This window comes from Hyperoodon ampullatus, assembly GCF_949752795.1.
Source record: "Hyperoodon ampullatus genome assembly, chromosome: 6".
Taxonomy (NCBI): Eukaryota; Metazoa; Chordata; class Mammalia; order Artiodactyla; family Ziphiidae; genus Hyperoodon; species Hyperoodon ampullatus.
This window is the reverse complement of record NC_136919.1, coordinates 39493055-39511732: the sequence shown is the minus strand read 5'-3', so window position 1 is coordinate 39511732 and position 18678 is coordinate 39493055. Positions and strand designations below refer to the sequence as shown.

Here is an 18678-nt window from a genome sequence, read left to right as displayed (position 1 = left end):
AGGAGCTTGGTGGTGCCAGGCTTGCTGCTGGGCTGTGTGCTGCCTCTATAAGGGCTTGCTGCAAAGCAAACACTGCAACACTTCACTTTTCGCCCTTTTTCACAAAAGCGAAAATTCTCTGGATTTCTTTCTGTTAGAGTGAAAACAGGTACTGACGTAGGTCTTTTGGAAAAGCTAAGTGGTGTAAAGCAAACGTTCAAGAACTAAGGGATACCGGTACTGGACTATCCTTTGGTTTCTGTGCTACAATTAGATTTTAGGTTTGAGGAATTATTGCATAAACTTTTTAAAAAGAGCAGCTAAGTTTTGTTTTTGGTTTTGGTTTTTTACTGTATAGAAGGTGTCAATAGTTTGTGTGGAACTCATTCTATTTTGAATAATGCATAAAATGTGTCATCAAAATTAAGGAAAATCTGAGTAAATTTTCTACCAGAATCCTTTTGAAGGTTTTAAACTGTTGGTATACTTACTACTGATATTTTGAAATTTAAGGCGAATATTATCTTGGTTACTCTTTTACTCAGCTTATTTAACAACATCTTGTTTTCTCATGATTGGCAGTTCTGGTTGAGAAAGGTTCAGGACTAAAACAGCACAAGTGTTGAAGGTCATAATTGAGGTTCATTGCCAGAGCTGTTTGAGGGAGCTTTTATAGACCTCAATTTGAGCCTTCTTTTTTATGACCACAATTTAAAAGTAAATTATAGGTGCCCAGAAGCAAAGCAATAAAAAAAGTAGCCATTTTTTAAACTTCTTTCAGATAAAAGGTGTAAGTTAATTTTTTTCATTTCCTAAAAACCTCCAAATCTGGGCATATGTACAAAAAAGACAGTATACAAACAGTAAAACTGAACAAAGCCAACCAAACGAAACTCCCTGGTCATAAACCCCATGTTCCTATTTCGTCACTGTAATCAAATACATGTTTAAAGGAACAGGTGAGGTTAGCACGGCGTTTAAATTAGTAAACTTTTTTTTTTACATCAACAGAGACAACAAATTCATAGAGACAACCTTCCACTATGACTTTCCTCTTAGCCAAAGCCCTCATTTCAGGCTTAAATCTAAAAATTGTTACCTGATTCAGAAGTTCTTATATTGATGAGAGGGAAAAGTCATTTCTAAGTTAACCTAGACCAATATATTTTAACTCTCTCTCTTTTCAATTGTTTTAAAAAAGAATATTGTGATATTGACATACAAACAATGTTTTTCTTGAGGATTAAAAATAAAATAAGCATAACCTGTTTTTAATGTGTTGCCGATAATTTTTAAAGTATACCTTGAACCATATTGCTTCATCATGAGACATCACTTAATAAACATCAATTACCTCTTAGGTGGTGTTCAGGAAGTGGCTTACATTCACTCAAACCAGAATGTGATTGGATCAAGCAAAGCTGAAAATCACATGAGCCGATGGGCAGCACGTGATGTATTTGAATTGAAGCAGTTTTCCCAGCTTCCTGCTAACATAGCTGTTTGTACTTCTAAGGTAAGTAGAACATAGGATAATGTATCTCTAGTTTTTACCTCATTTTCACTGAAGTTCCTCAATAGGATCTTGTGTAAGTACTCCCTCAAAAGTACCAACAAGACTATAAATGACTTACAAATAAGTGTAAAAAACAGAATACCATTTGGGGCACTATATTCACTAAAGATGTTTTATATTAAAAGACAAATCTGTATCTAAATGCCTAATAATGTTGAGTTGCTTAATAGTTTCCCACAGTGAAAGTCTGCAAAAATGAGGAATCTGAGGGAATCACTTAAATCAGAACCAAAAATACTTCTCATATGGAAAAAGGAAAATGTATCATTAGATTTACCTCCATAATTTTCATCTAAAATGAAGTCACACACAAAAACTAACTTCATATAGAGTTTATATTTTTAACAAAAGGATTTTTATAATGTTAAAAGTAATAAATACTTCCTATGGGCTCTTCTCATTTAAATTTGCTGTTATATATATAGAAATAAGGCTTATAGAAAAGTGATATTTTATTTACACTTGTCAAAAGTTTTAAAAAATATTTTCTTCTCTTTGGCTTATTATTCTTTCTTAATTCCTTAGAGCTAGGTGTCTGAGGAGTAGTTTTTCTACCACTTTATGTGTAGAAGTGAAAAATTGGTATTGTATATAACAATGACACTTTGTTTCAAGTTAGTGCTACTTTTGGGAATGGAGGGTGGGGGGATGCTATCTGAACTGTCAAGCTGAGACAGGAGATAGATGGGCCCCCAGGGCAAACGGTTTGTGTTCGTTCCTTGTGGACCGGTACTCTGAGATGGGAATAACAGGACAATTGAGAGAGGAGGCTGGACCCTGCCCAGAGGGAAGATAAGAGACCACTTATTCCTCATTCTTGAAGTCAGGAGACCTCCCAGACTACACATGAGCAGAAAGGCTCCTGGGAGGTCAAAAGGGGAATGATGCCAAGTGTCCAAACCTACCCAAAGGCCTCTTCCGTAGAATTCATCTTGGCTAAGAGATGCATACGCACACATGGAAAAATCCTGAGCTATACCAAATATGGACTTTGAACCAGGCAAATCAAAATGACTGGCCAAAGGAAACCCGAAGAAATGCCCCATAAAAGTGATTCAAACTGCCTCGAGGGTGCTACTCTTTCTCTGAGTCCACCCATGTGTCTATCCACACATACTCTTTTTCTCGCCTAATAAATACTTTACTTGTTTCACTACTTTCCGTCTTTGTGGGAATTCTTTTTCTGCAAAGCCGTACAGCCAGAGCCTTGTCACTGACCACTGGTCTAGTGGCTAGGATTCGGTGCTCTCACCAGCACGACCCAACCTCAGTCACTGGCCAGGAACCGAAACCCCGCTTCAAGCCGCTGCAGGCCTAGGCCACCCAAGATCAAAGCTATCTTCATTTATTTGTACCTCATCTGGTTTGACAAAGATTTTGGATTGTCTTAATAAAATCAGAATACAAAATTAAGTTCATGACCAAGGAAAATATAAATTAAGACGGAAGTTCAAGACTGGTAGAAAGTTAGAATGCAGGTATATAGGATATACTATACTCTCCCAGATATATTTTTTTAATGAGAAATTTGATTGAGTTTCCTGGTAGACAAAACAAAGGAAGTGAACAATGTATTTAGTGTTTTCTCAACTAGTACATTTGGAAATGTTGGGCAGTTTGGGTGGTCACGATGACTAAGTGCCTGACTGGCATTAATGTCTGGAGGCCAGGGATACTAAATGGCTGTCCTGGGGGGTGGGGGGAGCATCCCACATGCCGAGAATTGTTCTGCCCAAAATGCCATAACCCCCTGCTGAGAAACACTGAGCTAAATGATTGTCCTTAAGGAAAAAGAAAAACAAAAAACAAAAAAACAGCTCTTCTAAGGAGGAGCAAAGCTTTTCCTAGCGTTTAATTTGAAAGAAATTTGTCACCTGGCATTTTAAATGGAGACCACTGAATGATCTAGTTAACTGTCAGTTGTCTTATAATATCCTTAGAGTAAATGTAATATTGAGCTTTGAAAGGCTGTGCTTTTAGCATTTTTCAGTGTAATCCAAAGGCCCAGTTCCAAAATGCAACTCATGAAAGCAGTTTCATGACCCAAGTATGCCACTTTTTTATATTCTTATTTGATCTTGGAGTATACCATATCTCAGCCAATGCTGTAGATAGCATTTCTACAGTTTGACTACCTTGTAGGAGCTATATGAAAAAGGTAGGCAGAAATGTGCTGGGTTTGCCAGAAATTTACTGTATTAAAATGAAGAGCGTATCAGAATCTTTTAAACAGCTAATTTTTTATTAGGTTTTTCTTTCTTTTTAAACCATGCCTTTTTTTTAAACCATGCTCTTTTCCAAACAGATTTTAATGTGAAAGGTCAGAAAATTTGGCAAACTCTGTAGTAGATGTTAATGCAATAATTTAACTGGATATTGGTCACTAGCTTATTTAAATATTTCTGAGAAGAAATTTACAGCCATGTAATACCTCCCAAAACCGACCCAAGAAGCAACCCCTAGATATAGAAGCAATAAAAAGTACCTTTGGAACCTTCGTTAGGAAAATTGTAAAGATGAAAATGCTGGAAATATATTTTGCCTTTAGTTGGGGGGGGGGGTGTGTGCGAAGGGATTCCCTTTATCCTTACATTAGCAATACCAGTAGTTTTCAACCTTTTTCAGCCCCAGCATTCTTGAGATGAACAGCAGTCTCATCAGAAACCTTGTCTTTTCACAGTAATTTTCAGAGTGAGGGGCATTTCTTACCAGGAAACAAATTGGAATACCCAGCCCCTGGAGTTTCTGATATGTCCTTTGAGGCCATATATCTCCCCAGTCACACATAGACCAATTTAGTAGACCTTTTTCAGGGAATATGAAGAAATCTAGTGTTTAATGACTAAGTCACAGTGGGTATAAAATACTCAGGGAAGTTTTAAAGCCATTAAGCAGGAAGTCCAGTCCCATGCCACCAATGCTAGCAGGCATTATAGAACAGTCCATATAAACATACTTATTTCAGTGGCTAACTTCTTTAAATCAATACTTGATACAGTAAAATTCTGACAGAATAAGATTCAGTCCCTCAGATTTGACCTATATCATTTAATACATCAGGTTAATAATATAGTTGTACTTTAGCATCTTGAAAGCTGAAATGTATTACCTATAAGCAACAATCACTTAGGGATGGTATTATAAACTTACCATCAAAAAAGAAAGGTCTTGGATACACACTACTATATATAAAATAGATAGCTAATAAGGACCTACTGTATAGCACAGGGGACTCTACTCAATACTCTGTAATGACCTATATGGGATAAGAATCTAAAAGAGTGAATATATGTATATGTATAACTGATTCACTTTGCTGTACACCTAAAACTAACACAGCATTATGAGTCAACTATACTCCAATAAAAAGTTGAATAAATAAAAAGAAAAGTCTTGGTATATGAAAATCCGAGTTTTCAGGGCTTCCCTGGTGGCACAGTGGTTAAGAATCCACCTTCCAAAAAAAAAAAAAAAAAAAAAAAAAGAATCCACCTTCCAATGCAGGGGATATGCGTTCGAGCCCTGGTCTGGGAAGATCCCACATGCCAGGGAGCAACTAAGCCCGTGTGCCACAACTACTGAGCCTGTGCTCTAGAACCCGTATGCCACAACTACTGAAGCCTGCGTGCCCAGAGCCCGTGCTCCTCAACAAGAGAAGCCACTGCAATGAGAAACCCACACACGGCAACCAGAGAAAGCTCGCTCACTGCAATGGAGACTAGCCCCCCCAACCCAGCTCACTGCAACCAGAGAAAGCCTGCACGCAGCAACGAAGACCCAACGCAGCCAAAAATAAATAGAATAAATAAATTTTTAAAAAAATCAGTTTTCAGGGCTTCCCTGGTGGCGCAGTGGTTGAGAGTCCGCCTGCCGATGCAGGGGACACGGGTTCGTGCCCCCGTCCGGGAAGATCCCGCATGCCGCGGAGCGGCTGGGCCCGTGCGCCATGGCCCTGAGCCTGCGCGTCCGGAGCCTGTTCTCCGCAACGGGAGAGGCCACAACAGTGAGAGGCCCGCATACCGCAAAAAAAAAAAAAAATCAGTTTTCAAAATAGTTAGTGATCATACATATTTTTGTTGTTCTTAGTTTTTCACCAACATCAAAAACTAAACCTACTATATTTTTGACATAAAACTGCAACCCCTGAGACATACCTCATTCTTTGCTCCTTTTAGTTTAACTAGAAATAAATAAATAAAAGAACTCATATAATGAGACTCATCTTCAGTTTGTTGAACTCTAATATTCTAGAGACAGAAGGAATTTTTGATTGTTATAACTAGCCTATGGCATGGAGTCTGTTCAGGCTGTCAGTTTGAATTGTAGCTTTACTTGATACTTCCTGTGTGACCATGAACAAGTTACTTACCTTCTCTGTGCCTCGATTTCCTGTGCTTAAAATACAAGTAATTATACTTCTTACCTCAGATGGTTGTGAAGAACAAATGAGGTAATAATACCTGTAAAATGCCCTGAACACTACCTGACACAAAGTAACCAGTCAATGAAAAATAAGTATTGTTATTACAACCAGTGGATAAGACTGATGTCAGGTCTCTAACTCCCCTGGAGGGTGAGGATCAACAAGAACAAATAATCTATAAACAGTTGTATGCAGCTATATTTAACTATAAGTAAAAGAATGGGTGGTACTAGTCCATCTGGGGCTTTGAATTTCCTTAAAAACAAAACAAGAATGTTTATGGTAGATTATTTTTCAAATTTTTATATGTGACTGTTGTTTTTGTTTATGAAAACAAAGTCACTCAATACTTTATATTAATTTTATTTTAGGATATTCTGTATTAGAGTAGAAGTTATTAGTAACTTTTCTCCTTAAAGCTGATAGATTTATTTTCTGTTTAGATTCATTAGTTTGTGACTACTTCTAATTCATGATATCTCCATAGCTGCTGACAGACATTCAAATGAGTGAGAGAGCACTCTGCCATCAAACTAGTCCTTTTGCGTCTCTATACATATTACTCTGGGTTCTCATTATAATTCTTCTGGAAACTAGAAACTACTTTAATAATATTAGTGAGATGGAATGATGGTAATGTGTTTCTCTTTACTAAAACTATTTGTAAAGATGGTTAAATTAAGCATTTCTGAAGACTTTTAAAATTAAAAAATATTATTTTACGTAAATGAGATATTGATGACATGTCAAAGCCATTCACAGAATTTCTAAGGAAAAAAAATGATCACAATCACTGATTTCATCATATCTGGTCGATAGTATTTATTTCAACACCTTTAATGAGTAAGTCATTGAACCACACCATCATCTTTGGTTAGAGATATATATGTCACTCACTGAGGGGTTTTGCAGTTCTCCCTGTGGTGGTGGCTGGCAATAGTGGATTTGCAGTTTTGGGAAAACTTTTAAACCGTTATGGGGAGAAAAGAGAATAAACTAAGGTGAAGGTAAATGAAGCAAGATGAAGGCAGAAAGACTCAGCCATAGTGTTAGAAATATTGACAACCCTCTTCTTCTGAAATCTCCAAAGATCCCTAGACCTCCCAGCTACAGTACAGTATCTTTCATCTGGGGCTCACATCCAGAATCTTTTTGATTACTGAGAATTCTTTTGAGTGCTTCATGTCTGTCACCAAAGTTTTATTAGAGACCTTTGTGTTTGAAAAGATTTTGTGTGTTTGTGTGTGTGTATGCCTGTGTGTGGTCTCTGTGTGTGTCTATGTGTCTGCAGCCAGATGCAGATGTGTTGCCTCAATTCCTAAGAAAACAAAACAAGTCCTACTTATTTGTATGAAGGCAACACAAGATTAACAGTGGCCACAATATGCAAGTATTTCACTTTCCAAGGAATACTGTAATTGAGTCTAAGTAAGAGCCTTTAACTAAATTGCAAAGGAATATACTAAATGGAAAACTTACAAAAGAGAAGTAATGTACACTGCAATTATAGATAACGTACTATGGTCTTTCAGAGTTTCTCAGTCCTTTGATGTAATTATTGGTAACCAGAATGACAAAAGCTATGAATCAAATGGAATTCACCCATATATTAAGAAAAGTCCTAAAATATACTATCTTTTCCATATTTCCTTTGGTTTCTTACAGTTTATACTTTTATAAAATAATTTCTACTTATTTGAACATATTTGATAAATGTCTTGAATTAAAACCTGTCTCTCCTAAAATAAATTTCTAATTATACCTTTTAAATTTAGCAATACAAACTATGTAAAATAAGAACTTGCTTTGCCTTCAATTGTACTTGGATATTTTAGACCCATTTCTGAAGACAGCTTATTTTAAAAGCAAGATGTCTGATAACAAGGGGGAAAACCTGTGTGATTTAGGTTTAAGCTTAGACCAAAAAGAAGTGTTTTAAGCATTGGAAGGAACTTCATTAGAGTTAATTTATTCTTTTAATATATGGAAGTATGTCATAAGACTTAGCTATACCTGTGTGTGATATGGTACCTCATTTTTTCAATCAACTGCATGTTTTCAACTTAAGTTTACTTAAAGTTTTCTGAAAAGAATTGTACAAAGACAGCATTTGATTAAGGATTAATCACTATGGCAACTGAGACGTGGTGACTGAAAGGGGGAGGATGTATTCTCCCCTCAGTTTCCTGCCAGCTGTCATAGTCAGCCTCTGCTGCCTGAATCCAAGCCAAAATATAGACTGTGACCAACTCGAAGAAACTATATCTGTATTTTTATAAATTGGTACAAGTATCAGACTATAAAAGAAGACTTAATCCCCTGAATTGGATGACAGACACTTGGCACTCTTGCCAGTGTTTGACAGAGAAATAACGGGTTGCTTTGTAGTAAAACCTGGATTAATAGTAAACCGTTCTTTATGTTATTGCAGTGTGGTGTAAATGAGAGAACTAAGCATGCCGTCAGCCTGGAGGCGGGGGTGGCATGGGGGAGAGAGTGCCTTTTATATAACCAGTGCAGGTTTAAGCACTGTTCAGAATACTGTAAATACAAAATGTTGTCTTAGAACTTCTCTTTCTTGTATTTGTATTAGATTGGCATTTTGTAGATTACTTAAAGAAAGGATTTCTATGAGCTATGGTGGATTTAGTTGCAGTATGTTTATACAGCTTTTGGAGTCAGCAAGGAGGGATGGACTGTTTACAGTGAGCCGACTTTGGGGAGATATAGCATTCCATTAGCCTAGTTTTCAGGATAGTGAATGGCATGATGGTTTAAAGTAATTGTTCACAAATGACTGGTTTATGAAGTAGTCCAGTACGTAAGGTTTATGGTTTCAGCATGTAGCGGAATTAACTCTTACTGGGTGGGATTTTTCATGGTCTTATGATTTTTCTTTCTATAGCTAGGTGTTAATTTTATGGTGTTTGTATCAGAAAGTTATTCTTTCAAGTGATTTTAGTAGAGATTGGATTTTTTAATTGTGTGTGTATATGTATGAAATTATGTGACCAGTGCTGGCATGAAAAAGGCTGTTGTGTTTCTATCCTTAGAACTAGGATTGATTCAGAGAGATAGTGTGTCATTTGTGAAGAACACCTGTTACCTCGTCAGAGGAATGAGAACCTGGTGTTAACTCTAAGCACCTATACCTATTCCCTTCCTAGCTGGTGGCGATGAGAAGCTGTGGCATCCTTCCTCACAGTGACGTTACCAGGCTAATAATGCCACTAGTGAGCTGATGTGTACAAAACACATTCAACTCCTTGCAAGAAAGGCATAAATTTTTATTATTGTAATTATGATTATTGCTTATTAGTAGGGGTGATGAGTGAAACTCTTTCTGTTATTCTCTGCAATGCCCTGTTATTCTTTTTGTTGTTAATAGCACCAATAATAGAATATGTTAGAATGCCATGAAAGATATCTAGTCCAGTCCTCAAATTTTATAGATGAAGGGCCCACCTTGAACTATGCCTGATTTATCATAAAGAATACTATAGAAAAAAATTGTATTTGACAATACTTATAAAAAACTAATTTGACCATGGCCTAGACTGACAAAAATTTTCTTTGCTTATTAGGAAGTAGCTTGATTCTAACTCTTCTCCTAGCTGGTCATTGTTCCAATTGCATAGACGATTCATATGGCTTCTTTGAACAGTTTCTCCATTTAGAATAGTTGGAAGATTGTAAATAGCTTAAAAATACTATTTCTTCGGGCTTCCCTGGTGGCGCAGTGGTTGAGAGTCCGTCTGCCGATGAAGGGGACACGGGTTCGTGCCCCGGTCCGGGAAGATCCCACATGCCTCGGAGCGGCTAGGCCTGTGAGCCATGGCCGCTGAGCCTGCGCGTCCGGAGCCTGTGCTCCGCAACGGGATAGGCCACAACAGTGAGAGGCCCGTGTACCGTGGAAAAAAGAAAAAAAAAAAACTATTTCTTCAAATAATGCCTTCTAAGTAACAATATAAAAGCTTAAAGATATAAGACCTCATTGAACTCTGATTGACTCCACCTAGGGACTTAGAGAATGTTAAGCACTTAACAGCCCTTTTCAAATTATATTTTATCCCTCTACTGAAAACCATGGTATCAATTGGACATGGCCACTTAATGGAAACACCTATTGCCTTGTCATCTGAGAATCCTGCCTGTATACATATGAATTCTGAATTTTATAGGACGAATAAATCAAAATTATAAGGTCATAATGTGAAGGATTCTTGGAGACTAATGCAAACAATATTTTATTGATTTTTTTAAAATGAGAGGGTACGTGACTTCCCTCGGGCTCAACAGTGGCAGTCAGCTTAAATCCCTGTAGTCTTTCAATCTTTCTGTCTTCTCTTGTGCTTTTCCCTCAGTTCCTTTGGTTTCTATTTTGCTTTGAAGGTTTTTACTTTTTTTAAAAATTCCATTTTGCTTTTCCAATATGACAAATCAGTCTAATTTTTCAAGATAACTTGCCTGTGAAGAATTACCGTCACTTTAGCAGTTAAACAAAAAATTCAGGTGGACTGAATGCATCTTTCTCTAAAAAATATTTTTTTAGATAGTTAAAACTATCTGTACACAAGAAATATGGTAAGACTGTTTGCAATATCTACTCTGCCAAAGACATAATTTTTTTTCCTTTTTTTCTCTTTACTTATGCTTTTTCTCTACCACAAATAACCTTCAGCCTTAGTTTTTCTAACCTACCAAATCTCCAAACCTCTCTACCTTTCAGCATCTACCTCAGATGTGTCACTCTTTCACAAAGTCTGCCCCAATTCCAACCTAAGATGGAAGTAAGCTGTCCTTCTCCTTACACTCTTTCTGCTTCTCCCAATAGTACTTTAAGTGGCCTGTTATTCTAACATATGACTTCCACATATTTATCATAGTTATGTAAGTATACATCTTTTTCTTCTTTTCTATAAACTCTGGACTTCAAAAAATAGCACAATATATCTCTGATTCACATTTGATAATTCTGGAGACTTAAAGTAGTGTCTTGTACATAATTGGTACCTTTTGAATAATTTAGGTTTTCAGTTGTTGTCAGCGTATAATGAACCCCATCAGTATCTCTGAAAATTAAATGGCTTAAACTATCTTTTCCATGAACAACTTTCATAGTTTTCCTGAAAATCCTCTGGCAATGACTTAACATTGTTCAGAGCTACTACTGAATATATTTAATTAGCCAAGGGAAACAGTCCCTCCTTATCTTAATTAGAAGTAGTCTCGGGTTTGCCTGGCATTCATGGTCTTCAATAAATTTATTCAATCTGCACCTCCAAGTAAATCATCTACTGGCTGATCCTCCACTCCCAATTCAAGTTCCACTTCTTACATGAAGCCTCAGTCTTCGGAGATCACTCTATTCCAAGCTCCTTTCACACCCATTCTCTGTGCCAGTCATCACTGTAGACATGGCAGACACCGTATTAATGTTTGCTCTCTTCTCATGTATGTTACAAGCTGCTTAAGGATCAGGGCATGACATACATGTCCGTAAGCATCACCACTTAGCAACAGGCAGCACAGAGTGGAAGTTCAGGAAACATTTGTTACTGGTAATTCCTGTAAGAAAGTACTACATAAGGCAGATCCCCACAACCATTTTCACTATGAGTAAAGGCTCTTTAACTCTTAGCTCCACAAGTTAATGTTAAAGGGGATATACTGGCAGATAATGTAAAGGTGTTAGTTATTTTAGAGCAGCATAAGTGCTGGTATTCTTCATCTTCACTCATTATCTGTCATCTCTTGACCATAGTGCTGGTATAAGACACCCACTCAACAAGGGAGAACATGGAGAATGGTGTCAGAAAGATATCCCTACCCATGCATGACTTTGTAAGCTTTCTTCATCCACCAGTCACAAATCTGAACAGTCACTTTGGGGCATAATTTTCTCTCTTCCAAAGTTCTGTAAAATATCTTATTGTGTTTCTTTTCCATAGCACATGAGGCCTATCTCAATTTGGTGCTAATCTCCTTTTCCAGTCTCATTCTGAGACACTCATTCAGAATTATTGACACTATGTGCCAGGCACTGTGCTAGACTCTGGGGATAGAAAGATGAGTGAGCTCTTCCTAGTCAGCCTTCAGTTTATAAATCAGTCTCCAAGCACACCATGGACTTTTACTCTTCCATGTCTTTGCTCTTGTGGTTCTTTTGTTTAAAATTCCATTTCACCTTTGTCTGCCTATTGAACCCTTACTCCTTGTATCATCAGTGACAGTTGTCCCGTCTTCTCCAAAGCAGTATAAATGTTTTCCTCAAATTCATCTTTACTTATTTGTGGGTGTGTGTATGTGTGTGCATGTATGTCTGCTATAACACTGATCACATTGTATTATGTGATACTTCATAAGTATCTACAGGATGCTTTCAGCTGCAAGGAATAGAATAACCATCTGAAAATGGCCTATACAATAGGCTGTTGAACTAATTTACATAACAGCAAGTCTGGAGGGAGGTATTTCCAGGTGTGTTACTACAGTCCAATGACATCATAAGAATTCAGGCTCTCTCATTTTCTGCCCCACTATCCTCAGTAAGTTAATTTTTAGTTCCATGATGCCTTTTGCCTTATGTTACAAGATGACTACTGCATCTCAAGAACATATTTCCTCATACAAATGTATCCAAAGACAGGAAGGCGTGGTTCTTTTCCTGTATCTCTCCTTTTATTGAGGAGGAAAATCTTTCTGGCAGAACATAATTGGCTTGACTAATTTGTTTATCCCCTAAGAACTGAGAGGGCAATCTACCTTCCCTGAGCACATTTCTAAGAGAACCTCAGTTTTGTTCAGACAACAAAGAGGGAGGCAGTGGCTGTTAGTAGGCCATCCGCAGTGTCTGGCACTGTATTCCTGGTTAGACTGTGAAACTCTTTTGCATTAGGAAGTGAATCTTACTCTATCTTTTATTCCCAGGACCTAAAAAAGTACCTGCTACATAGATATTCAATTAGAGCTTACTGATTTTAATTGAATTTCTAGTAGATACCAAAGAGATTCTATACAGAGAAATGTGGAGAATTATTCTAATTTATTAGTATAAGCATGAATTATTTTGTAGTAGATTAGCTTTAGGCAGGATAAATATGTTTGAACTATGATTCTTGATCTAAGATGGAAGTTGTGATATTTTTGCAAATTTCCTGATGAAGATAGAATCCCTTTTAACATAACCAGAGTCAGCTCTCACAGCATTTATGGCAAAATTGTTGGTAGGTTGATGTTTTATTTAAAGGTGTCAGTCATTTTGTAACCAAGTTATTATCGGAATCAAATTTCAATTAATCTGTAAACAACTTTCATGACTATTTAGCATTAACTGCTTCAAAATGGAACTTGAAAGCCATATCCTACTTTTATTCAGTATTTAAGGCTATCCCGTTGCTGTGGCCAGATGAAATAATGAATACCTTAAGAGAAAGAACTTCTCATTTTGTTCATAAAAATTATTTGGGCCACTAGTATTTACCACCACATACTTGCAGGAAAAGAAAACTACTTTTAGTTTCTCTTAAGAATATCCTTGATGGGGACTTCCCTGGTGGTGCAGTGGTTAAGAATCCACCTGCCAATGCTGAGGACCCGGGTTCGAACCCTGGTGCAGGAAGACCCCACATGCCACAGAGCAACTAAGCCCGTGCGCCACAATTACTGAGCCTGTGCTTTACAGCCCGCGTGCCACAACTACTGAGCCCACGTGCTGCAACTACTGAAGCCTGCGTGCCTGGAGCCCATGCTCCACAACACGAGAAGCCACCACAATGAGAAGTCCGCACACCACAACGAATAGTAGCCCCCGCTCGACGCAACTAGAGAAAGCCTGTGTGCAGCAACAAAGACCCAACACAACCAAAAAATAAATACATAAAATTGATTCTTTTAAAAAAAAGAAGAATATCCTCGATGAATCAATAAAAATTACTAATTTTCTTAAATCTCAACCCTTTGGTACTCATCTTTCTTTTGTTTTGTTTTGTTTTGTTTTGCGGTACGCGGGCCTCTCACTGTTGTGGCCTCTCCCGTTGTGGAGCGCAGGCTCCGGACGTGCAGGCTCAGCAGCCATGGCTCACGGGCCCAGCCACTCCACGGCATGTGGGATCTTCCTGGACTGGGGCACGAACCCCTGCATCGGCAGGCGGACTCTCAACCACTGCGCCACCAGGGAAGCCCTGGTACTCATCTTTTTAATATTCTGTTTGATGAAATAGGAAGTGTACACAAGCACTTGTATAAATGAACTGCAGACTAAACTAGCCACTTTTTTTTATGGAACACAATTTGTATCAATACTTGAAAGAATGACTGACAAACTGTGGTTATTTAGACTTGTGTATTTGGTAGATACTTTCTGTCACTTCAAGGAAGACAACAGACAGTACTTGTTGCCAGTGATAAAATTCAAGCTTTCAAGTGAAAATTAAAATATTGAAAAACTTGTGTCTGCCACCGTGACCATGACCCCTTGCCAATATTTAAGAAGATTTTTTCTGATGCATAGGTGGTAATAACAACAAATATGGTTTTCCAATGTTGTATAATTGAATGTGTCAACATTTTGAAGATCTGCATAACTGACTTAATATTTTCCAAATGACCAGTGAATGATATTACAAAATCATGCATGGGGAAAAGATTCAGCCAAAGTACAAAATATACCAATGAATTTTAATTTTAACAATATAAAAAGTTCACTGATATAGTTTCAAATATTACATGAAACTAACCTTAATTGAATGTTGGTAAAGTATCAAAAAATATCTACAATTATCTGAAAAGGCTATGAAAATATTCTGCCCTTTTTCAACTACGTATCTGTATGAGGCTAATTTTCTTCATATACTCCAACTAAAACAGCATTATTGCAGCAGACTGAATGCAGAAGAAGATATGAAAGTCCAGCTGTCTTTTATTAAGCCAGCTATTAAAGACATTTGCAAAAATGTAATACATAGCCACTCTTCTGGCTAATTTTTTGTTTGTTTGCCTTGGAAAATATAAACTTTTTTGCTGGTAAAGAGTTATTTAATTATTTTAAACTTTGAATAGATATAACCTACATAAACAAAATTTCTTTGGCGTCCTCAATAATTTTTAAAGTGTAAAGGTGTCCTAAGACCAAAAAGTTTCAGAACTGCCATTTTAGACCATAAGAAGGGGTCGCTTGATCATTAAATTCAGTTCTAGTGGAACATACTTTCAGTTGGCCTTTCTCTGTGGGAAAGCTTTACTTCCTCTTCTACATGACTCAAGAAAGCATATCAAAATAGAAGAGAGTGAAAATGATGTGGTTATAGGAAATCCACTCTAATTTACTAAAAAGGAGAATTATTCACAGATTTCAGTACTTTATTATTAACAATAATCTGCATCCAACTTCACAACTAGTTACAATGTCCCGGTGTTATTTGTGGCAGAGTGCTTGAAATGTTCTTCCCTAGACACTGAAGAGCCATCGATGGCCTTGTCACTGAATCAGCCTGCATAGAAGCCTACACTTAATCCAGCTGGAGGCCTGGAGGAAGGAAGTGAGAACCTAAGCTGCCCATGGAAGTGCCAGCCACTGGAAAGGCAAGCAGGGGCAGGTGCCTGCCAAGAAAGACTTTAATTAAAATTTTTCCATCAGCACCACCCTTCCGTGATCTTTTCACTAACAGGCATTATTTAGTATAGGACCTTCAAGTAGTCTTTAGAGACATTTTTATAGTAATATAAATAATATATGTAAAGATTTAAAATTGAGTCAGGGCTCAAGATGCCAAGGACCTATTCATTACTACTTACTGGAGATCCTAAAAAGACTAGTAGAGACCAGGGCTTGTGGTGCTGAGTCCAGTGCTCAGACAGCCACCCCAAAAGGCCTTGCCTTTGTCTGTAGGAGGTATTAAGGGGAATTTACTCCCTGACCACCCTCCCATGAAGGACTGAGGGAATATTAGCCAACACTCCCTGTTGCTGGTCTGCAGGCTTTTTTAAAGGTAGTTGCCACCATCTCACCTGGCCTTTTCCCCCAGGTTGACTGCTGTGGCACTGCCTTCATGTTCCCAAATCCCAAGGAGATAGGGCTTTTGTATTTCTGTTTGTAGTGTGTGCCCCACAGTATTCACCTGCACTCCCGAGGCTATCACTTTGTTCCTTTAGATAGATGAGTTTCTTGTACAATGAGAAATGGACTGTTGTGCACAAAAAAAGGAAGCTAGGCTCAGGGAAGCCAATATAAAGTTGTCCTTTTGTGGCTCACTCAGCAAGCAAAGTACTATCAAAAAAGAAAATATGTATCTATATATATATAAAACTGAATTGTAATGGTTACTCCTTCCAGGAGGAAAAGAGAACCATAATTACAAACTTTAATCTCCCTTCACCACCAAAAAAAAAAAAATGTTTTAGATTTGAATCTAAGTGTTTGTTTTTTCAGACTTGAATGACATTTTTAAACATATGCAGAAAATTATACTTCAGTGTATATTCGTGGTAGGTCCTCTAACCAGCTGGCTTTTCTCCAGAGGCTGAGTGAAGACAATTCAGGGGTACCTCATAGTTGCCTTAGGTTTTTGTTGAGTGTTGGAAAACTGCATTTACAGTAATATTTCCTACCTCCAGGCAGAAATCTTGAATGATTACTTCAAAGATAAGGGGTTTTTCACACTTGTGCAAAGATCCTTAAAGGTCTTTGTCCTTTTAGACTCTCAGATGCCATTTGAATGAATTTATTTACATGTGCTATATGTCTTTATGGTACTCCTGATTCCCTGCTTTGCAAAGACAAGCAAGTTTATGACTTTTTATGTGTTTATAGGGTTTGGCCCTTACCCAAAGAGAGATTTCTTTTTAATCTTTTGTTTGAACAGATGTGTAAACAAAAGCATTGCTACCTCTCAGACTTAACTATTTCAGGTTTAATGAAGACAAAAAATGAAAGAGCACTTGATTTTTTTTTAGTCTTTATGGCAAAGTTGGTGTGATCAGGCCAATGTGAGGGGCTTTGGCTACACGGTGTGCCCACCTGTGGCCATGACCATAGACTGGCTTGTGAAGCTCTGTGCTATTCTCAGGAGCAAGGTGTAAACCAAAGAGCTTTCCTGTGATGGGCAGATCCTCTGGTGATCTTAGAATCCAAACTCAGGCTTCTCAAGTCAGAACCATTGGGACCTTCCATTGCCTTTGAAAATCTCCTCCCTGGTTTCCAGTTTTCTCAGTGACTAATCAAGGCTGATCATCCAGTTATGGAAAAAACAGTGAATGTGGCTGTTAAATTTACATTGCTCTTTGTTTTGGTATATCCCCTGTAAGGTGTTTTCTAGAGAAACCGGCTCAGCAGACAGATCCATTCCAAAATTGCTTAATAAAGATTTCACAACATCCTGGTAGCCTATCATAGACAGGCTACCCATCCTATCAGGCTGTTCTTCATTGTACATTGTCCCCCTCCAAGCTTCCTCTACTTGTCGGGGATACAGATGAGCAGAGGAAAAGGAATCAGCATTATCTGCACCACCTATGGATGTGTCTCCAGTAATTAGCCCCAAAGAGATTTAGAAAGATGGTAGAGATTATGATAGTGTTTCTCCTGCCAAAATGGGAACTAGAGGCTGTTCATGGTTGTTTTTGAAACTCAGTCTCCTGGATTGTAATATTTCCTGCCCCATTTGTTGCCCACAGGTGGGTGTGTTTGGGAAAAACTGATTCCTATCAACTTTTCTCATTTCCTTGCTATTCCTACCTAGGTGCCCTCTATATAGTTCTTTAGTAATTTGCCTCCAAAATTATTTTTTACTTCAAAGAAAGAGGTTTTTTTCCTTAAACATTCTGTGCACTATTCCAATGAAGTTTTCTATTATATAAAGATAAATTTCATATGTAGCAGAGAAAAAAGAAAAATGCTAATGTAATCATATGGCTGTGAGGTAGGGGGAATATTCCCTTTTTTCCTTTTCTCAGTACACTGACATCAAAGATTGTTATCTGCAAACTTTTTAAGGGTAAGTTTTATTTTTTCTTACTCTTTCATATTGAAAATCTATATATACCTTATCTTTTTTTCAGTTAAATCTTTAAAAAAATAACTACTGGTTCAGTATTTTAATTGGCTATTGCTATTAATATTGCTATTTGGCTTAGGTCTAATGCCTTGAAATACGGACAGTACACTTTGGGTCCAAAGGAAAAAGAAAGTATTTATTATCAAAGGTCATTTGAATGTCTCATACTATTGATCTAAAGATAAACTTTCCTTCTAGAACCAATATAAACCTAAAAGTTTACAGTAAGAAATAAGTTGTACAGGATTATGTACAGTTGACTAGGTCTAGTGTAAATTCATTTTGGCTACTCTAAAAGAAGAAATTTTTCCCTACAAAAGTGCCCTCTTATTTATTGTAATCCTAATGTATATCTTTTACAACTTAAAATTATAGCTTTTCGGCCGCATAGCACAGGGAGATTGGCTTGGTGCTTTGTGACCGCCTGGAGGGGTGGGATGGGGAGGGTGGAAGGGAGGGAGACACAGGAGGGAAGGGATGTGGGAACAGATGTATATGTATGACTGATTCACTTTGTTGTAAAGCAGAAACTAATAAAAAAATAAAATTAAATTAAATTTAAAAAAATTAAAAATTAAAAATAAATAAATAAAATTATAGCTTTTATTTTACAGACTGTATACTTTATACACGTTTAAATAGTAATT

At 37.3% G+C, this 18678-nt stretch overlaps 1 protein-coding gene across 1 annotated transcript in view; it reads left to right on the top strand.

The window, feature by feature from the left end:
• Nucleotides 1-18678, top strand: part of ERCC6L2 (ERCC excision repair 6 like 2) — a gene marked incomplete at both ends in the record, with an annotated part of 144296 nt that overhangs the window by 113015 nt on the left and 12603 nt on the right. Inside the window, one exon of the mRNA XM_079706837.1 lies at nt 1341-1495. Coding sequence (XP_079562963.1) covers nt 1341-1495 — 155 coding nt within the window. The remainder of the gene's footprint in view (nt 1-1340; nt 1496-18678) is intronic.